The 21,423-nt window shown below is 44.4% G+C and overlaps 2 protein-coding genes across 4 annotated transcripts; both read right to left on the bottom strand.

Annotated features, from left to right (window-relative positions):
* Positions 1-1,021: 1,021 nt before the first annotated feature.
* On the bottom strand, positions 1,022-8,907 carry LOC133109871 (ADP-ribosylation factor 3-like). Its single transcript, XM_061219592.1, has 5 exons — positions 8,875-8,907; positions 3,914-4,180; positions 2,593-2,703; positions 1,913-2,037; positions 1,022-1,200 (listed from the first exon to the last, which is right to left on the bottom strand). The coding sequence occupies exons 2-5, from the start codon at positions 4,059-4,061 to the stop codon at positions 1,039-1,041; spliced, it is 546 nt and encodes a 181-aa protein (XP_061075576.1). The 5' UTR covers positions 4,062-4,180; positions 8,875-8,907; the 3' UTR covers positions 1,022-1,038.
* Positions 8,908-13,381: 4,474 nt separating this feature from the next.
* Positions 13,382-20,130, bottom strand: LOC133110245 (protein Wnt-10b-like). 3 transcript variants are annotated; one of them, XM_061220202.1, is made up of 5 exons: positions 19,975-20,130; positions 19,674-19,840; positions 18,151-18,413; positions 16,665-17,080; positions 13,382-14,730 (listed from the first exon to the last, which is right to left on the bottom strand). In XM_061220202.1, exons 2-5 carry the CDS (start codon positions 19,745-19,747, stop codon positions 14,197-14,199), a joined length of 1,287 nt encoding a protein of 428 aa, XP_061076186.1. In that variant the 5' UTR covers positions 19,748-19,840; positions 19,975-20,130; the 3' UTR covers positions 13,382-14,196. The 3 variants fall into 3 exon arrangements, with proteins under 3 accessions (XP_061076186.1, XP_061076185.1, XP_061076187.1); XM_061220201.1 differs by having other exon boundaries at positions 19,674-19,837; XM_061220203.1 differs by having other exon boundaries at positions 18,151-18,337; positions 19,674-20,130.
* Positions 20,131-21,423: the final 1,293 nt, after the last annotated feature.

The raw sequence follows: 21,423 nt of genomic DNA, 5'->3' as shown, positions 1-21,423 counted from the left end.
AGTTCACTGGGGTTTACTATGCCTGAACCCAGGGGCACAACCGCAGGCCCATTTACTAGCCACTTAAAAAATATGTCTTCAAACATGAATAAATGACACTTTCTCATAGGTTTCTGAACACATCTCTGCATTTAGTGCAAGTTTCAGATATCCTGCTAGAAGCCAATGTTCAAAATTAAACCGAAAGACAAATAAATAAACAAGCACAAAACAAAAATCAATATAACGCTTACCCGTAGACCTTTCGGATTTTCGTTTTCAGACTGTATCTCACACAGCATTTCTACAGACTCACAATAACGTCACAGCCAGACAGCAGCTACAGCCACGGGTCACATGCTCTTGTCACATGGCCATTCTCAAACTCTACACCACTCACAGTCACCACCACCGCTCTAGAAAACATACCGCCATTACTGCCAAGACCAGACAGGAGCAGAGATCGCAAGCGAATACCGGCTGCTAACAGATAACAGCCATTCTTGCTGAGGAAAATCCTTCATGTTCAACTGATTATCCCCAGATAAGATGTGCCTTTTCAGGCAAATGGTTGGGGAAAGCCTGAAATCCCCCCCTAAAACCGGTGATTGATACAAGACTGGCAGCCAAATTAGACTGTGCTGTTCACACATGATCTGGGATATACAGTCTTGTATGTATCCTATTTCTTTGCACACCATGGAGTGCCACATTAAACAGCAATCTGCGAGACTTGTAAGGAATGCAAAAACCTCAATGAAAAGCACAATCTTTCTGCCTTGGCAACATTTGGCGACAGATTGCCCAATCACAGTAGTCCTAACTAAAGTTCCTGTCGTCTTGAAGGAGCGCACACGCAAACCTACCTAAGTGTGCACGTCTGTGTGTTTGTGTGTGTGTGTGTGTGTGTTGGGAGAAAGGGGGTGTTCACGTTGATCCTCAGAGCCCCTGACCCCACACCCCCCGCCCGCACGCTTGAAAACAGAAAAGAAAACCAGTACCCGTCCCCCTCCCCCTCCCCCTCCCGCTCCCCCTGGCCGTGCCTCCCGAGGGCCGGCCTCACTTCTTGTTCTTGAGCTGATTGGCTAGCCAGTCCAGGCCCTCGTAGAGGCCGTCCCCGCTGGTGGCGCAGGTGGCCTGGATGTACCAGTTCCGGTGGCGCAGGGAGTGCAGGCCCAGCTTGTCCGTGATCTCCGCCGCGTTCATGGCGTTGGGCAGGTCCTGCAGGGCGGGGCCGTGGGCAGGGAGGACACAGAGAGATTAGAGAGGCTCCAGAAACAGCAGCAATGATAAGACATCATTTATATAGCACATCTCATATCATAAAATGATAATGATACAGGCATTAAAAAAGACATAATAGTAAGCCACGGAGTGGAGTGGAAGGAGGATGGAGGGAGGAAATGATGGAGGAAGAGTTGGAATGGAGAGATAAAGAAAGTGTTGGCATACAGGATGGAGTGATGGAGTGATGTAGTGAGGGAGTGATAGAGTGTATGGAGTGATGAAGGGAGGGAGTGATAGAGTGTATGGAGTGATATAGTGAGGGAGTGATGAGGGAGGGATGGTGGAGTGATGGTGGAGGGATGAGAGAGTGATGGTAGAGGGATGGTGGAAGGATGAGGGAGGGATGGTGGAGGGATGGTGGAGGGATGAGGGAGGGATGGTGGAGGGATGAGGGAGGGATGGTGGAGGGATGGTGGAGGGGTGGTGGAGGGATGAGGGAGGGATGGTGGAGTGATGGTGGAGGGATGAGGGAGGGATGGTGGAGGGATGGTGGAGGGATGAGGGAGGGATGGTGGAGGGATGGTGGAGGGATGAGGGAGGGATGGTGGAGGGAGGGACAGAGTGATGAGGGAGGGATGGTGGAGGGAGGGACAGAGTGATGAGGGAGGGATGGTGGAGGGATGGTGGAGGGATGGGTGTGGCCTGCCTGCTTGTTGGCGAACACGAGGAGCACGGCGTCCCGCAGCTCATCCTCAGCCAGCATCCTCATGAGCTCCTCCCGCGCCTCGTTCACCCGCTCCCGATCGTTACTGTCCACCACGAAGATCAGGCCTGCAGAGGACACACCACTGCAAACTCACACTCAAATAGCACAATATCCTCAGGACAGCTGACCAACACGAAGCACAACTATGCTTTATCCCTGCTTGGTCAGTGTATCTCATTTCATCACATTTTTACTTGCACTGTTCTGCTTGGTTATACCCAATATACAATTAATTTTAATTAATTTCATAGTTTCTTTTTATTAATCTTATCCAGATGAACACCATTCAGGTAAAAAAAAAAAAAAAAAAAAAACAGATTCTGGTAGCCTAAATTTCTTTTCCAAATGGTGAACAATAACACCTCTTTGCAAGTGCCCATATCTGAGGTAATGTATTAATGTTATAGCTTCCGTAATGATATTACCACAACTGTTATTTAGCTTTTGTTGTCCTGATGTAATCGAGGTTACCCACTTTACCCAAGAGGACCGCAGAAGCATCCCAGCTGAGCTTGAAACCCATCCCTGACCATCTTCACCACTAACAGTTGGTCAGCATTCCTAACCTCGCGTGGAGTGATTTTTACCAGCTCCTGACTGAGACGGGCTCACTGGCTCACCCTGCGTGTTCTGGAAGTAGTGCCTCCAGAGGGGCCGGATTTTGTCCTGCCCGCCAACGTCCCACACCGTGAAGCTGATGTTCTTGTACTCCACCGTCTCCACGTTGAACCCTGACAGGGCGAAAGAACAGAGCAGCACATTTCAGTCACTTCAGTCAACATCGTTCTGCCCCCCCTTCCTTCCTTCTCAGTTGAAAATCAGCCTCCCTGCTCCTCCAGCCCCATGTCAGGAGCACTGCAGCCGAATCATGCAAATGCCTTCCAGGCATGACCCCGAGGGCCACCATCTTAATGTGCACTAAGAATATCCACCCCAAAGTTCCCCTGCGGCTGGTTTCAAACATGCTAAACGCTAACAGGGAGGGAGATGATGGATGGCCTTGCACAGCATAGACCTCCTGCCCTTGAACTTTTCGGTCAAGGTGGAATGAATTCCTTGCTCATGTAAAGCTAAAATTAATTCCAGTTGGAGAACAGAATGTGAGTCAAACACGTGAATGCTAATGTTGCCTACCTTTGAGATGCCTGACCTCAGCATATCATGATACAGGCTGAGAGTAGACCACTGCATCAGTATATACCATACATTACCCACCTCTGTTCCCCAGAATAAGTCAAATCGGAGAGGTTTGGTGATCTCTACTGCTCGCGCTGATACTGCGGTATGGCTTCTGTAACTGTACTGACCTAAAAGAAAATCGCTTTCAAAATCTCTTTTGTTTTTCCTCCAAACAGGAACTGCCCACTGTGCCAGTGACTGCCGCGCCACCCTCGCCCACACGAAAAACACTGCGGGCACTCTTTCCATTACTCATCTGGGACTATATCCCAGCCTATAGGCCCTATGGGGCTAAAGAACAACGCCAATCAGAGGAGAGGCACGTCTCTCACTGATGACAGCTGCCAATCACCAGCCTTTGCGCGAATGACGCATCGCCGCGCAGACCTATGGAAGCCTGCCCAGGTTATATCTGTAGTCCAGGCGGGATAAATCCCTACACAGGTCCCAGTGCGGCTGAAGCGTCTCTTTCTGTCAGGGACGGGGAACTCCCGGTGGGCCGGTGCGTGTATGCAAGTTCTCCTTTCTACCAATTACCTCAGCTCATTAAGCGAATTATCCGTACACAGCGATGCCTCAGCTCAATTAGCTGATTAGCTGTGTACACTAATGCATGCCACCTCACCAGTAGATTAGTAGTAGACTCTCATTTGTGAACTTCAATATTATGCAGCAGAAGCGTGAATGACTGGGCAGAGTGAAACTCTAAGGCGGGGGTTGGAGCGAAATCCAAAATGGCGGTGAAGAGAGCGGCGGTCGTACCGATGGTGGGGATGGTGGTGACGATCTCCCCCAGCTTGAGCTTGTAGAGGATGGTGGTCTTCCCCGCCGCGTCCAGCCCCACCATCAGGATGCGCATCTCCTTCTTGCCGATCAGGCTCTTCAGCAGGTTGGTGAATATGTTGCCCATGGCGACTGGCACAGGTTCTGCCTGTCCCGCGGTGGTGCTTTCCAATGCGTGGATTTGGGGGGGGTTTGGCGGAAGCTCCTCGGCAGGGGCGTGCTCGTGGTCTGGGTTAAGACAGGGCACTGCCGCAGAGGGAGAGAAGAACACTTTATTAATGCACACGTTCCTGTGCTTCACAGAACTGGCCCAGAAATGCCCATCAAACAGGCCTAGCCTAACACCACACTGTTCCTGGAGCACCTTCTCTTCTGTATGTCAGGAATGGAAATTATCTGGTGGTGTTAGAGCTGCTGGTAGCCACTTACTCGGTTCTGTTTTAGGGGTCTACACCAGAGTGGCCAGCTTTGGCGCTTTCAGCCAATCTGACTGAACTGGGACAGACTTTGCACTGACTCAGTGGGATTGAAAAAGCCAACTGGCATCATGCATTTTTTTCTTGGCTCCTTTCCTCAAATAGAATGAACATACTAAAAGCACACCATCCCAGTCATAATTGCAAGATGCACTCCTTCCTGCGTGTTTCCTTAGCTAGTAATCTGTTTGTCGTGAGAAGCTGAAATGGCAGATTTGCCTTTTCCTAGAATTAATGCAGCTTTGACTTGTGTTTTGATGGCCCTACGTCATGGTTTTATGGCAGGCTTGGGATTTTCAAATCGGCCCAGGAGCAGTGGTTCATACCAGGAGCCAGCGGATGCTCAGCTTTAGAGCCGTGGTCGTGGGCAGAAGTCATGCAGGGGCAGACACTAATCTAAGTATGAAAGTAGCCAGCACAGTGATGCATTAATCACTGACTGAGAGGAGTAACCTCAAACATTAGCCCTGCCGCACATATACGATCATTACGGCTGGCAGTTTGATGTTTGAATGTTTTATATGACTCTTGAACAGTGTCCAAGATAGCGTATGTATATATGGGGACAACTGCAGGCTGGTAAATGCTTTGAGGGCACAACAGATGCTCCTTGTGGGCACGAAAACACCTGTGGGTAAGTCTGCCCTAAAACATTGCACTGCCTCCCGCTCCATTTACCCAATCTGTATTTATCCGTTTTATTATGCTCTTGTACCACTGCCTAGCGACACACACCCATGCAGGGATAACCCCAGCTGAACCACACCCACTCCCCCATCACACCAACCCAGGAGCCAATTAGAATTGAGCACATTCAAAGCCATACACTAAGAGCATGCTTCAGGAGCTGACATACACTTTGACTGACAATCTGTAGTTTGCCAAGCGAGCAGCTAGGGGGCATTTAAGCAGCAGTTACCCTGGAAACCCTGCCTGAATTAGATCCGCCCCTTCCTCGCTAGGTGAGGCCAATCACGCCTGGCCTTTGCAGACTCCCTGACATGAACGAATTATGTCACAGTGGAGGCTGAGGCTTCACAGCCCAAATTGGTGGTTCCTCACCTCGTCACCTCAGGGATCTAAAATGTCCGTTCATTCACCACGCCAGGAGAACAAATAAGTAGCTATGTATCGAAAACGCACATTTGTGTGAGCATGTGGCAGACAGTCTGCTAATCCAAAGGGATTTTCAATTTCAACCCATCTCCGCAGCTGGATATTTCACTGAAGTAATTCAGGACAAGTGGCTGGCTCAAAGATATGCTAATGCCCCACCTGGGAATTGAACCTACATCCCAGTTCCCCAAACATTATGTTACACCGCTGATTTTATTTAGCCCACACTGTAATAAAAAATAATCATTTTAATCGAGTGTTAAGAGACTGACCTGCTTGATTGCAAATGTGGCAAGATGAGAGCGGCTTGTGAGTTAAGATGTCGACATTAACAAGTAATTAAGTAACAAAAAAAGGTGATACCATCTAGTGCTGTGCTTTAAAGGTGAAGACAGCTAAATCAACAAGTATTACTTTCTGAGTCCATAAAATAATTGCTAATTGCTTTATATTTCGTCCATTTTTAGCTCAGTTCTTTTTCACTGCGCTGACTCCTTCAAATATTATGACAAACAAAGTGTTAGTCGGAGACTTCTGAATACAGCTAAGCCACAGGGATAGACTCAGCAGTTCCCCTCAATAGCATGTTTCCAAACATCAGCCCTAACCTCAATTCTCTCGATGTGAGATGACAATTAAAGCCTACGAAATGATGGAGGCGCACGCCAACACACCCGGCCCTGCTGCCAGTCAGGAGCACAGACCTCCTGCACAGACCCCAGTGCCACGCTGGCTTTCACCAGAAAACAACCGCTGCCTGTGACACACAGAGAGAGGAACTCATTCTGACTTCAGAGAGCATTCCTCCCCCTCTCACACACCCACACACGAGCACAGCCATACACACAGACACACCCACACGCACACACACACAAAGAACTGTGATCCTGCCACTGCTTCAGGCTCAATCACAATCTGTTCAATCTTTTCCCTGTGAGTCCCACCACATGCACACACACACACACACACACACACACACACATGGGCACGCGCAGACACACACACACACACACACACACACACACACCCACACATGCGCATTTTGACACACTTTAGAGGATCCACTCTGGTACACACCTACACACATGCACTTAGTAGTCAAGCAGTTACCTACTCCTAGCCACAGTAGCCACATCTCTGAAAGTGTGATCTTTTTTTACTTGGTGTGAGCTTATTTACATAGGGTTACTGCGCTATCGCTTTCCTAGCATAGGAAGCAAAGACCGCCTGCACATTTTCTAAGATTATAGAGACATGTAAGGCACACCACACAAGTCTGTCCGAAACTATCACATACACCAGCATCCAATGCCTCCAACCTCTGTGGTTGTGTCATTTCTAGTGCCCATAATTAATGCAAGAATTAACCTAATTTCTCACACTCATGCTATACGACACATACAAAATCATGTAGACTGCAGTTGTGAGAACAGATAACCGAAAAGAATAATTTAAACAGGATATTCCACATTGACAGAGCAAAACAATAATCAATATTTTGCATATTGGGAATTGTTTTTGTAGTTATGATCCAAAAATGTTTTATCATGCAAGGGTTTTTTTGTCTGTTGAAATGGCCTGTGTCAGGTTTTGACGCTGGTCATGTGATTAAAAATAACAGTTGCAGCAGGAAGTGGGAAAGGCTTGTGTGACAGAACTCTGGCTGCCAGTACAATCAGGAAAACAGCACTTTCTCTTCAGTGAAGGAGGTTTAAGTTGGTTCAACGATAAGCTAGCAACATATATAGTCACTAATGCTGCATATGGCTTGCAGTAATATATGCAATAACTATCTGAACCAGAGACATGAACATTTAAATGGTTAAAATATAGTTGAACAAATTGTGATTATATACCTGATATGTTTGTACTGTATGCATGTTCATAGTTTAAACATTAAATGGTTACTTTGATTAATAAATATGATCTGTTGTAGTGCTTTCAATACATCCTCCTGCTTTTTTGCTCCTTTTTTAGTGTTTAATCTTTTATTTTTCAGCCTTACACACATCTGATATGTGTCCCTTTTCATAATGTGAAAGGGGCTTTGACTCCATTCCCCTCTGGTGACAGCCCCTAATCATAATACCACAGTACTGTAGTATATTCACACTGTTCTTGTAGTGAGGCTAAATTGTGTCCATGATTCTGGCTGAACCACAAGGATTTATAGTTTAAGTGAATTAAAGAACAAGACAGAATCTCCAGCAGTTTACAGTACTGCGGTATATCAGAAAAAGCACCTGATGCGCGGCTGATTGTAACATTTTGTCCCATCACCAGTCCTCGGTGTGACTTAACCCATACAAGCTTTTAAACTGATTAGTAACACTAACGAATGACGGATATCAATACGCATACATCTATACGAAGCATAATAATTTTTATAGCGAATATGAATGAATAATTTTCAAGGTAATTAGAATCGAAGATGGAAAGATCTTTCCCGATCGCTATCTTCCACATGTGCACTATGCTGCAACATGAAAATCTGCATTTGCGTTACTCTGTATTTGCGCTCTCCACGGTTATGACACAAATTTGTATGCTTCTTTGGGGTAATTCAGGGACAAGATTTCAAGTGTGAAAATGAACTCATGATAATTAGCTACACAAACAGCATACAGTAAAATACACCAAGCATCTAACAAATCACACGAATCAATCATTTCTTAGGTGACACATCTTGAGTCCATGCATCCTCATAAATAATACGCTTCTCTTGATCACTACCAAGCAACTTAGAGTCAGTCTTAGCCTACAATGTACGTGTTGCAAAATGTGTGTTTAAAAATATATGACAGCTAGTTCTTCCAAATTAGTTCAAATGAACTTGCTTTTCGCGAGCTCCTGTAATTTTGATGGTCACCTATATAGCTTGCTACGACGACATAGCTACGATGACGTTAGTGAATGTTACAATTCAGCTAACTAACGTTAGCTCGATTAATGTGGAAACCAATTAATGAGCTTCTGTCTTTTTTTCAGTGACCCCAATGCACTGTAACTGGTAAGTCGCATTGCTAGCTGCTCACAAAATCTAGCCAGGCAGCTACCTACCGCAGATGTCCATAGTCCAGTAGCCTACCTGATATTTATCCTCCACCCCCTTTTCCAATCACTCCAATGCCATAGCCTAGTCTTATGATAGCTAGTTAGCTAGGCAGCTAATGATGTAGCTATAGCTAGCTAGGCGAGAAAATCTGTAATATTAATTCAAAAGCCACAATGACTGTTTACACCACCAACGTGGACATCCACTGTATATATTTAAAAGTATGAGATGCTACCCAACAGATTATTCTTTCATGTATGTTGATGTTCGTCGACACTAGCATCTTCACTTACCTCCGCTACGGTGACACCAGCTCGCTTGTCGATTTCAGGGACGCAAAGGATGGGGGGGGCGGATATCGCGATGTTTCTATCCATACTGCATTGGCTTTAAAACAGTGCGATCATCTCGCGATATTTGTGTACATTTTTCTCGTGTCGACACTCTTAATCTCCGGACAGAAGTGGCTATACCACTGGGACTAATTCAGAATGTATCACACTAAATGTGTTTTTTTTTAAACATACCTCCATGCGCGTTTCATATATACTTGTCAACCCGTTAGCTATCTGGTGTATAGGGGACGTGCATCCATCAAAATGAAAGCAGAAGAAAGAGCGGGTATCAAAGCGGACCACTGGCCCCCTTCTCAGGTGCCGATTATGTCAACAATGGTCTTTAACTTCAGCTCCAAATAAATTCAATAAGGGTCGAAAGAAATGTATGTCTGTAATGTTCAACGCGTATTGAATCCAAGTATGAATCTTTGAATATTGGCATTGTACCTTGTAAGGACAAAATGTTTGTATTGCTGTAAGAAAAATGAAAAGAAAAATGTCTGAAAAAAGCATTTGAATTCAAAGTCAGCTTGGGAAACATTCAGCACCCTGGACAGCAACAGATTCACCCACAGGCTACAGCTGAGACTCGAACCGCACAGAACGAAGGCACAGTCTGTTGTGTTCTTGCCGTGTAAGTACGTATGGCAAGCCGAACACATGTACAGGTTGGTTCCTCTTCCAGAGAAGATGGTGTTTATTGGTCCAGATGCGGATCATTTTCTGGTGACTCTTTGCAACATTCTGGTGAATTGTGCAACATTTATGATGCGTGCAAGTAAAATCAGATAGAACTTCAACCCATACTGGCAGTTATAATTATGAGTATGTATAAATGTATATATAAGAACAGAAACAGAAATGTCAACTTTACATATATAATTGAATCTGAACATTTTTTAAATAATCTATAAAATAGTGAATATACTGATGCACTTCAACTATGCTTTAGAGGGTATCACAGGCTCAGCAAAGGAATGGGCAAACAAATATGACTATAAAAATAAATAAATCTGAGTAAAATGAATTAAAAGAGGTTAAAATATATTGACATAAGGAGTTAGCATGTGTGTTTGTGTGTGGGGGTGGGGGGGGGGGGGGGGGGGTTACAGGGGGCAGGGGTACATCACAGTGGGCTAAGTGCAGGTAGGAGGGGAAGAAGATATTAATTGAAAGAAGGCTGTTCTCTCTGAAGTGATCGCCCAAGTGCAGCCCATCAATTCACAGGCATGGGTACTGTAGGCTAATGATGGCCTGCATGTTGGGAGAGCAGCTTTGATGTTCTGAGGAGGTGGTTTCTCATGTTTGTTCTGGGCTCTCTCTCGTCTCTCTCTCTCATCTCTCTCCCATCCCACACCCTCTCCCTCCCTAAGCTCTGTCCTATATCATACAAGGAATTTAAATGAAGGGATTGAGAAACACAAGGGGGAACAAGGCCTATGTGCAGATGTTTATAGTTCTTTATTCATATCATATTGCATGCTTGTTTTTCTTTCTCTCTGTCTCTCTTTCTCTCACACACTTTCTATTTCTTTCAAATGATTCAATTCAAGAATTCAAACATCAAAAATACTTTATTAGCATAACAAGAATGATTTGGAGTTGCGAATGTACCCACACACACAGACACACACAGTAACCATTTATAACACACAGTCATCGAGCACTTTAATAGGTATTTATTACTTATTTTTTAGACTTCTACTGCTGTAGCCTATCCAGTTAGATATATGATGTGTTGTGTGTTCAGAGATGCTCTCCTGCATACCACTGTTGTAATGTATGGTTAGTTGCCTTACTGTCACCTTCCTGTCAGCTTTGACCAGTCTGGTGCTCTGACGTCTATCATTAACACATTTCTATCATCAGAACTGCTGCTCACTGGATTTTTTTTTTTTGCACCATTCTTTACAAACTCTAGAGACTAGTGTGTGTGAAAATCCCAGGAGATCAGCAGTTTCTGAGTTACTCAAACCACCCTGTCTGGCACCAACAATCATTAAATGGTCAAAGTCACTTAGATAAAATTTTATCCCCATTCTGATGGTTGATGTGAACATTAACTGAAGCTCCTGACCCGTATCTACATGATTGTATGCATTGCACTGCTGTCACACAATTGGCTGATTAGATAATCCCATGAATAAGTAGGAGTAATAAAGTAATGTAAAGTAAATAAAGTGCTTGTTTATTTAGACACCTACATGCCTTTGTATGTTTTTTACATATCCTTATAAATCCCAGCCATAAACTCATGTGAACACACAACTGTAGTTTCCAGCGGCACTGTTTGTCAATCTTTCCACATTCTCAACAGTGAATATCTTTGCATCATCTTATCTGTCCATCCACGCAGCAGGCAGCGCATTGGCAGGCATGTGAACATTACATCAGTGTCAGTGCTGCCCCTCTCCACCTCCCCGTAGCTCCACTCTGTCTTCACACTCCTCGGCTTCCATTACATCACAGCCATGCATGTGTTCGTCTGTGTCACGGACTGCAGTAAGGCAGAGAGATAGGGAGGGAGCAAGAGAGAAAATGCACAAAGGATCATGTCTTCCTGCCTAATGGCAAAATAACAATAGCAGTAGTTCTGTGAAGCTACAGACTGAAATAATAAAGATCAAATAAATTAATTCAGATGCAGAACCTGTTTTTGTCCCACTTCCTTTCATCAGTTTTCTTCCCTCATCTTTTACAATTCTCTCTGTTCCTCTTATAAGAGCTGGCCAATGACACAATGTGAAATTTAGATCTGTTCCTTCTCTTGAAACAAGTGCCCAAATTCTTCTACTGCCACAGTAATATGCAGTAGTTTGATGACAAATTTGTGTCTAGCCCGGTGTCAACAAAAAGTGACATAATGCTGTGTTTACTCTGCAATGCCAGGGAGCCTATTTTATGCCATTTAATAGACAACATGGGACCGATGACTATAAAAGAGGCCAAATGTCACATTGACGATTGAGTCCTCTATGGGTCAGAGCATTTCATCATAATATCCAATATGGTTCCATCTGCAATAAAAGAGTATCAAGGTGTCCTCTAATTCTCTAGTAAAGTGACTGAAATAATAAACCAGCCCTGGTAAGCAGATCAAATAAAGATCAGCTGTCGAGAGAAGGCAACATATTTGGTGCACGTTCCTGCCAACAGCAGACCGTTGTAACCTTGTGTCGTTTGCTTGGGGGGAGACAGTTGAATGGGTATATGAACAGCATTACACATTAAAACACTATGTAACACTGTGCTGAGGCTCTCGTTTGTTTCTGAGATGTAATGATGAGAATATAAAGACATGCAAGGTACAGGGGTGTGCGTGGCACATGTATTTACAGGTTCCACAATCGGACCTGTCAGCTATGGCCTATCCGCTCACACACACGCAGCACATTAAACACCAATATACAGCGCAGCTGAAAAAGACGCATACTGGTGCTTTCTAAAAGCTCAGGTTTTAACAACACAATGGCAGCTTTTCAAGGGTTTTTATTTCAGTTTTAGAGAGCTGGTCTCTGCAGTGCCTGTGGGTGAGGTGCCAGAAACCAAGAAAGTGATTTTCAGTACAGCGTACTTGTCTTCACAATGCTTTGTTCAACAAATTATTATATCACAACATTACAGGGATTTTGGCAGACGCTCTTATCCAGAGCGACATGCAGTTGATTAGACTAAGCAGGAGACAATCCTCCCCTGGAGCAATGCAGGGTTAAGGGCCTTGCTCAAGGGCCCAACGGCTGTGCGGATCTTATTGTGGCTACACCGGGATTAGAACCACTGACCTTGCGTGTCCCAGTCATTTACCCTAACCACTACGCTACAGGCCACCCCCATCACAAGACACCAATAGGTCTGCTTTGAACAACTCATGTGCACAACAGTATAACAGTGACACTTGCATTTCTCTTTCGGCGTCATGGTAATATAAAAGCAGAAATAACAAATTAAGTAAACTGAACATTAGACTAATGCAGATTATCCTTAGATTTGAAATGGAAGTGAGATTTTGATCTTGACTGTGTTCTTCTTGTGTTTCAGGCTAAAACTAAATGGGATAAATGTAGTCCATTTGTTCCATATTTATCGCTTAAGTGAATAATTTACCAAATGCATCATTCAATACGGCTAGTGTGTCCCAAATGCAGCATTAAATATGGCTAGTGTGTCCCAGATGCAGCATTAAATATCCATCATGAAAAATATCACCAGCGCCCCCAATCCCAGGAGAGAACAGCATTCAATACGGTCACCTTAGTGTGCATAAATCCTTGTGTTCTGTATTCAGGAATTTTTTCATCAGTGTTTATTAGTGACAAATCACCAGAATTAATATTTCCCTTAAACACTAAACACTAAAACAGAAATACTCTCAAGAAACAGAAATGCCTTTGCAAATAAACATTTATTTAAAAAATATATCCACAACATAATGTGTACACAAATGTGTATTATGGTAGCAGCTACTGTTTTGTTTTTTACAGGTCTGTGTGCTCCTGTTGTCTGTTTTAGACATGAAGGAGGTAAGGCCTGTCACAGTTCAGAAGGCCCAGGGATTCAAACAGATCCTTGGCATTTTGAGAACAACATCACCAGGGGAGGGAATATTAATCTCAAGACAGGAAATACATACAAATAGATAATAGATGAAGCAGACAGAGACTCAGGTGGTGGGGCCTGAGCTGTGTATATGAGGTAAAATCAGAGCAGAGAAATAGATGCTTTTTTTTTTGCTAAGGGGCCAACAGAGATCTTATTTGGCTAAAAGCATCAGAAATAGTAGTTTTGATAGTGAAAAACAACCAGCATACAGTGGAGACTGTTCAGACACTAGCTGCCACCACACATCTTTCTCTGCTTTTCCCCTGTGGAGTGGAGGCAGGTGGGCTTTCTATTTGAAACAGGAAGAATGTTTAGTTAGCAACTTCTCGGGCCTTGCACTTAGCAGTAAGGTTGTGTAAGGTTAGAATTTCTGCTTATGTTTTTGTATTATTTTTAGAGCATTTCAAACGCACTTTTATTACTTCACCCCCTCCAACAAACCACAACTTTCCAGCTACTTTATCAAGTCGGCTTTACACTCAATGCATTTTTCATTTTTCACAGAGTTACACAATTTAAGAAAGTTAGATATATATGTTGTTTGATTTCTGGATGGGTCCTGGCCTCTGTGTCACCTGCTCACCGCACACCCACAGTATATCACCGCGGGGAGGGATACGCCCTTTGCTGTATCCTGTTTGTGGGGGCACCTGAAATGGCGGGCAGTGCGTGGACGGCTCACTTGCAGACGTTGACCCACTCGGTGACGCGGCACTCCTGGCACATGACGTAGCAGCACCAGTGGAACTGGCAGTTGCAGCGCTGGCTGCGGGTCTGCCTCAGCACGTTGTGGCCTCGGCCGCAGCAGAGCGAGCCGCAGCCCTCTGTGTGCAGGCTGGTCTTATTACAGACCCGGCCCTGCGTGCCCGGGGAGTCCACCCTCGCCTCCTGCTCGCAGAAGTCCGGCGACTTCTCAAAGTAGACCAGGTCGCGGGACAGGTGTGGGCGCCTGCCCCGGCCCCTCCCAAATCCTGCCCCGCCCGGTCCTCGGCCCCGCCCCTGCCCTTGCCTCTTAGCCCCGGCCCTGGGCTGGGGGTTGAAGGCGCCGCTGTTCTTGTTCTGCGAGTTGACGAAGACGGCGGAACTGAACTTCTCTCGCAGCATGGCGCCCACTAGCCGGAACTCGGGCGTGGCATACCAGCAGGTCTTGAACTGGCAACTGCCTGATGTGCCATGACACTTACACTTCCTCTTTATGTTGTCTGCCACAACCTGCCACAGAGAGAGAGAGACAGAGAGAAAGAGAGAGAGGGAGAAAAAGAGAGAGATGCTGCTTTCTGATTGGACACTATACTGAACATGGAAGTGTATGGGCTGCCCGCAACTGAATGTTGTCTGTGTCTGTACATGACATAAAGCCTGATCACATAAACTCCAGTCTACACTGATTAGTGCACCACTCTGTCATACTGTGCTTTGGCCTCAGCAAGACAACACTGACATTCAGTTCACTCCAAATGAATAAATATTTGATGTCCCTGATGGCCAATTCATTTTGTAGCCTAGTTAAAGTACAGCATAAATAAGCATTAAAGAGCATATGAAAATTGCATTAAACACAGGGAAATACAGACACGTAGACCATTCTTTCAAGGATCTTTAAAGGGCAGTAAAGTTTACAATTGTGGACAGTGCATCATGAATGAGTCATAAATGACTGAACAGACAATAACACATTGCATAATGAACACGGTTAAAGTTAATTTCACTTTGGCTTTAGGAAGGAATGTAGGACACAGGGTAACAGCATGATGTAACAACATTACAACTTTAAACTGGGAATAATAAACTGGGAATAATAAATCTTTCAAAAAGGTTGATATAATCTCTGAAAAGTCTGGACTCCTTCCTGTAGGATGCGATTTGGAAGTTGCTTTGCATGCTTATGCTTATGTATCCAGAACGTTTCATTTTCCAAACTGTATTCTGCACCGGGCTCGGAGAGCCAGAATACAAGCCAAGAAGGTTGTTGAAACATGTAGCTTCTCTCAATGGGAGTAGATTTACTTTCGCAATTACCTGACAGCTCAAAATTAAAATTGCCTGCCTTATCATCCCTATAATCCTCAAAGGCTGGCAATTACTTTGAGTCGATCTCCACACTCCATGTTTCATCGTGAAAGAATGGTTGTATCCCTGCATAATGTTTTGTAAAATAATATTTCTCTCTATTGTTCATCGCTGCAGATGCACCACCAATCACATCCATGTCGCTGGAAGGGAACAAGCCAAGGTCAGCGTATTTTCAGTTCTTGCATCTGCAGGTGCCAGGTGACGATATGAGTGGCTGCTATAGAGCAGTGAGACCAATAGAAATGCCAGATTTACATTGTTGCCTCGCCAATACAGCCCTCCAGCCAAAGGCAATGACAAATGGCTATGGTGTGACTGAACACTCAGTTCTAACACATGCATCGCCCCCACAGTCTGTACCAGTGCTGACAGACCAGCAGCCACAAACAGAACTGCATAAGCATGCTACCAGCTACCAGCTGTTTCAAAACTGAGCTGAACTGGTCAACCAGCATAACCATGTCTAGCCGGGAGCTGGCCTGAACTGGTCAACCAGCTACCAGCTGTTTCAAAACCTAGCTTCAGCTGTTTTTTTCAGCAGGATTGCCAATTGAATCAGGGGATGATGAGGCAAGTTTATAGAGCCAGGTAGAAAATTTAGCCAGGACATTGAGGAACCAACTTCTCTTTGTGAAGAGTATCATAGGACATACTTGCATACTATTGCATCCGGAAATCGAGTACACTGGATGAGAAAGTGGAAATGTTTCTATTAATGTAGTATTGATATACATTTTCCTGGGTTTGGTGAGTGTGGCTGTGCCCAAAACTGTGTCATCAAAATATGTTGTGTCTACTGAACTGCACAATATATCCCCATACTATTTTCCAACGGTACAGCGGAAGTGTCGTAAGACACCTGCCCTTGTAATAAAAAGCCCCGGCATCTTCCTCTGTGATCTATTGGACTGTGACTGGACCCAAAGGTGGCTCCGCGTCTTCCTCTGTGTGGGCTAATAAATCATATGCATGTGATGAACTGTCTGATATAAATGTCCTTCTCATCATATGTGTGAAAGCACTTGAGAAGAGAATGAGCTCAGAGTAGGACAAAAGGACTTGGGTGCACGCACCTGGCGGCCCACGCGGTTGTTGTGCATCCTCATGCGGGCGTGAATGTCGCGCGATGACTCCCGGGGGTCCAGCCAATCACGGGAGAAGCGTTCGCCGAAGTGGGCGTTTTGGCTGCAGCCGCTCCACCCCCAGGTGTCCTGTGAGGAAGGGCCCTCCTCCAGCAGGGAGTCAAAAGAGTGGAAATTCTGGTAATGGAGCTGGAAGGGGCGTAGCTGCCCCCCGCGGGCCCCCCTGCCACCCCTCTGCACGGCCTGGTGCTGCAACTCCCGGAGCTTCAGGAGGATCCTGTTGTCGTCAAGGCGACGCTTGGCCTCACAGCCACACCCCCTCAACTTTCCCAGACTGCAAGCTGACGTCACTGAGTGGGCCACACCCGCTGCCATCAGTGCCAGAGAGAACGCGCTTTCCCGGAACCCTGAGGGGAGGGGGAGAGGACCGCGGGGCCAAAATTCAATGCATCACAGGCCACAAGCCAATGCAAACTCCCCGTATCTAATGTACGCCTAACCAGATGCAGGTAAACTATGAATTTGACCTACTTTAACTCTTCAAATGCTGATACAACTTGTGATTACTCTTGAAGATCTCTGGGTCACAAAACAAAACCGAAAAGTACAAAATGATATGAAATGAGAATTTTGTTCTCAATGTGAAAAAATGAGTTTCTTGGGTGTCTCGGTGGCGCAGCCTGTAGAGCACTGACGTTGGCGGTTCGAATCCGACCGTCTGACGTTTGTCGCATGTCTTCCCCTCTCTCTTGCTCCCATTCTTCCTGTCTCCCTATACTATATACTGTCCAATAAAGCTGAAAAAGGCCTAAAAAATATCTTTAAAAAAAAAAGAGTTTCTTTTAAACCTGTCAGTACTCAGTAGTCCTGGTCCAAACACTCACAGTCACAGATATTAAGTGCTACTGTGCTACCTCTCTTGGTCCCAGCAGTCACAATCACATATATTAGGATGACTGGCATGTTACACCTTGGCAGGGCATGCCCAATACCTTGACAGCACTAAGATTTTTTTGTCAGAGGTTCAGAAAGTCCTTCCCAGTGCTTTGTTCCAGTGGCCTGGGTTTGCTAGTTATCAAAATACTTCAGGCAGGAGGTAGAACCTCTGAACCCCTGGGCTTTCCACCTTGGTTTTTTGTGCATCTGTACCTTTTGAATGCATGCATGCACACAATAGGACTGCATATGTCGCACCTTCATCAGTTAGTGCAGAGGTTTTCAGCCCTGTGGAAGCTAAGAATGTGTAACGTGTCAAACTTTTCAGCATTCTATTTTTTTAACAGTAAGTTTTTCTTGCATTTAAAGTGTTTATTAATCCCCAGAACAGACACAAATATACCTCTTAAGCCACGGAATAGATACCTTTTTTTAGTCCAATTCACCTCTACTAACCAAGCCTCTACAAGCCACAGATTTCCCTTTAACCACACCCCCTGTCAGTTAGCACCTGCCCGTTTGGCCTGGCCCCTCAGCTCACCGCGGCTGAGGATAGGGCTCTGCAGGGGCAGTTTGCCATGGCTCTCCAGCGAGGAGCAGTTCCAGCGGTGGTCCCGCAGTTGGTGCTGACACTCGTGTAGCGCCACCTGGATGCCCTGCAAAGCGGAGGCCGTCACATCGGGGCTGCGCACGCACAGACGCATCTGCCTCTTACTCAGGCCCGCAAGCTGCAGGCACACCGTGTAGGGGGTAAGAACTGGGTCAGCGGCCCCCTTCAGGCCAATAATGTCATTGCACAGGACCCTAGAGAAAGAAGAACAAGAAAGATGGACAGTTCCTGTCGAGTGTCACTCAAACTCGCATTTGTGGTAAAGACGGTATAAGATATCGCTAATTAACTGCACCAAAGTATTCTAAATTCTTATCACAATTTCACTGTGCTGAGTGATATACTGTAGATCATACAACTCCTACCTCCACCGATTAACTTGCAAATTAGCTGCCTGAAACAAGTAAAGACCCACTCAAATTGCACTTTGAACATAACCGGGTTTAAAAACAGAATATTTCAACTTGGCTTGAATTCAAAGTGTGGCACTGCGTGTACCCTTAAGCGCAATAGGCTACTCACTTCAATGTATTCAGTGAACATCCAGAATTGTAAGCAGAACACCAATTTATATATCTGTTTTTGGATATTGAATGTAGATTTCTGCGAGTTACTGCATTATTAAACTCAACTTTTTTTTTCTTTTTTTTTTAAAATACGGCTTATAAAATACGGAAATATATAATATCGCCAAACAAGCTGCTTTGCGGTTACTTTAAGTATTTTAAGGAAACTTCTGTTCTCTAAATATCAAAAGCAGGCCTTCAATACACAGGAAAACATATGGACCAATACAATAAAAGAAAATGAAATATCTGTTTAAAAGCATTATCGTGTGTGTGTGTGTGTGTGTGTGTGTGTGTGTGTGTGTGTGTCTTTTCCAGGAAACATAAATACAATCATAGCCTAATAGGCGGCTTGAACTCATGACATAACATATATTCGTATTTCGCCCTTTTTTCGAGTCCTTTTTTAAATAAGTTGGCTACACATACAAAGGGAAACGACTTCCAGCATCTTCACTGAAAAAAAAACCGCAAAGTAAAAATCAACTTCCTCCCTACACTCACAGAAAAAGCGACAGTGGAGGTACATTTTTGTTCTTCAGGGACCAGATTTACCAAATGTACCCTTAAAGTACAGTAATGTTCTCTTTGACTACAAATGAGTATGTTTTCCAACCAAAACATGTACAAATTAATTATACGTTGCTGGCTGTGGGTACAATTTTATGTACCGATAGGATACCACCCCAGCGACATGCATTTGTACCTTTTTTTTCAAACGGGTCATATTATCAGCCTTATTGTTGTGTTGTCCATAGTTAATGCACATTCAACAGCTATAGTTGTAAACATTTGTCAGTGCATGATACCTACATCTGTCCTTCCCTCGGTCCCGAAAAACGGCTCTTGTTTTAACCGCTAACCGTAGGCTTTATCACGCAAACTTACGTGAATGCAGGTGACGTCAACACAGTGGCCAAAATCAAGATGCGTTCCCACCAGCGCCCATAATGTATTCCCATTTCTGTAAACTTCGGTCCAGCGGTGACATGAAAAAACTGGGGTGATGTCCTTCTTGCACTGAAACAGTTTAGACGACGACTGGCTCTTGTCTGCTAGGAGATACGAGTATTGTTTCAGGGAAGAACAGCGAAAGATATGAAGATATGGAGAAAGTGCGTAGGACGAGGTGAATCGTCTCCTCGGGGAGTGAGTGGAGGGGAGGAGGAGAAACAGCACAACTACTTACAGTTGTTCTTGAAGCAGTAAAGATCTGTCGGCTAATTGAACGTGCAAATTAAAAAGACATAAACAACATGTTCTTCGCTTGAAATCCGTGACTTTACTGCCAAGGGTGCTGACATCCCCATAATGTTCAGCATCGTAAGAATAGTTCAGTCAACTAAGTTATCTAACAGGAGAATGTGAATAACTTCCTTGGTGATTCCTAATGTTCATGTGCCGAAATGCCCCGAAGGAAAATTAACTGTGGAAATGTGATAGGCTACATGGGTGAATAAGAGCAAGACGATGAAACGTTTGAATGAAAGAATGAAAGGGAAGTTCGAGAGGTCGACGGGAGGCGGCAGCAGGCAGGCGTGCGGCTGTCTTTGAGCCGTTGGAACAATATCCCGTTTGGTATGCTTTCTCATCTGGCGCAGCCCTCCAAATCCCAGATGCGCCTGGTCGTCATTGTTTCTTTTCATGCAAGCTGCAGCCTATCAACTCAGAGGTTTGATGCGTTGTGTGTTTAGAGATGCTCTTCTGTATACCATTGTTGTAATGCGTGTTACTGTCACCTTCCTATCAGCTTTGACCAGTCTGGCCCTTCTTCTCTGACCTTTCCATTCTGACATTTGGTCTGAACAACAGCTGAACCTCTTGACCATGTTTGCATGCTTTTATGAATTTTGCATTAACCTGGCCCACAATTTCATTATTATCAGATGGTCTTTAATTGTACTGGCATTTTGAGTGCGTTTTCACAAAAGAGCATATTACATTCTACATAACATAACTAATTGGACCTTAATATCTGTTTGTGAAACACACCAAGACAACAGTTTTATTTTTGTAGCCATTAAACTCTTATTGTTTGGTTTTAGTTGTATTACTTCTTACAGATTTGTTGAAAAACACAGCCTGAAACAATAAAGGTATAGTGGTGCAAGAGCATTTTTTACGTGTTGATTAAAATCTTACCGTGCACCTGGACAAATCTGTACACCTAAGATGCTTTCAAAAAGAAGGAAATAAAAGGTTGTAATTTTTTTTATTTTTATAAATGTAGCAGTAAATAGGCCTAGATAAAGCTAAATCAAATCAATATTTGACCACCCTTTGCTGTTGAAACTGCATCAGTTTTCTTAGGTATACTGTCCTGCAGTTGTATAAGAAAATGGACTGTTAGGTTGCTCCGTGCATGTTTGATAACCTGCCACAGTTGTTCTGCAGTTGTTTTGCTGTCCCACTTGCCTCTGGCTCTCCAAGTAATCCTAGACAGCCTTGGCCATGCTTTTATCTGAAAAGTACTATTAATTAATATACTATTTTATTTAACAAAATACAAAACATTTAGTTAAATGATTTTTTTGGGAAAATGGATGTTTGGAAATGTTCTACCCACACACTAATACAGAAAACAAAACAAAAAAAGAAACATCTATGACAAGTTATATATTATGTTATTAAAATAATA

The sequence above is a fragment of the Conger conger genome, chromosome 14 (assembly GCF_963514075.1).
Source record: "Conger conger chromosome 14, fConCon1.1, whole genome shotgun sequence".
Taxonomy (NCBI): domain Eukaryota; kingdom Metazoa; phylum Chordata; class Actinopteri; order Anguilliformes; family Congridae; genus Conger; species Conger conger.
The sequence above is the reverse complement of the archived record's forward strand: the minus strand, read 5'-3'. Positions and strand labels throughout refer to the sequence as shown.

Bases quoted from the DNA above. Each gene is read 5' to 3' on its own strand.
- LOC133110245 (XM_061220202.1), bottom strand. From the start codon at position 19,747: ATGGGAATACATTATGGGCGCTGGTGGGAACGCATCTTGATTTTGGCC. The intron at 18,414-19,673 runs GTAAGTTTGCGT...TTCTTTCTCTAG, and splicing joins TTGACGTCACCTGCATTCAC to GGTCCTGTGCAATGACATTA. The intron at 17,081-18,150 runs GTGAGCTGAGGG...CCCTCCCCTCAG, and splicing joins GAGCCCTATCCTCAGCCGCG to GGTTCCGGGAAAGCGCGTTC.
- LOC133109871 (XM_061219592.1), bottom strand. From the start codon at position 4,061: ATGGGCAACATATTCACCAACCTGCTGAAGAGCCTGATCGGCAAGAAG. The intron at 2,038-2,592 runs GTGAGCCAGTGA...TGTCCTCTGCAG, and splicing joins CTACTTCCAGAACACGCAGG to GCCTGATCTTCGTGGTGGAC. The intron at 1,201-1,912 runs GCAGGCCACACC...CCCGCCCTGCAG, and splicing joins TCGTGTTCGCCAACAAGCAG to GACCTGCCCAACGCCATGAA.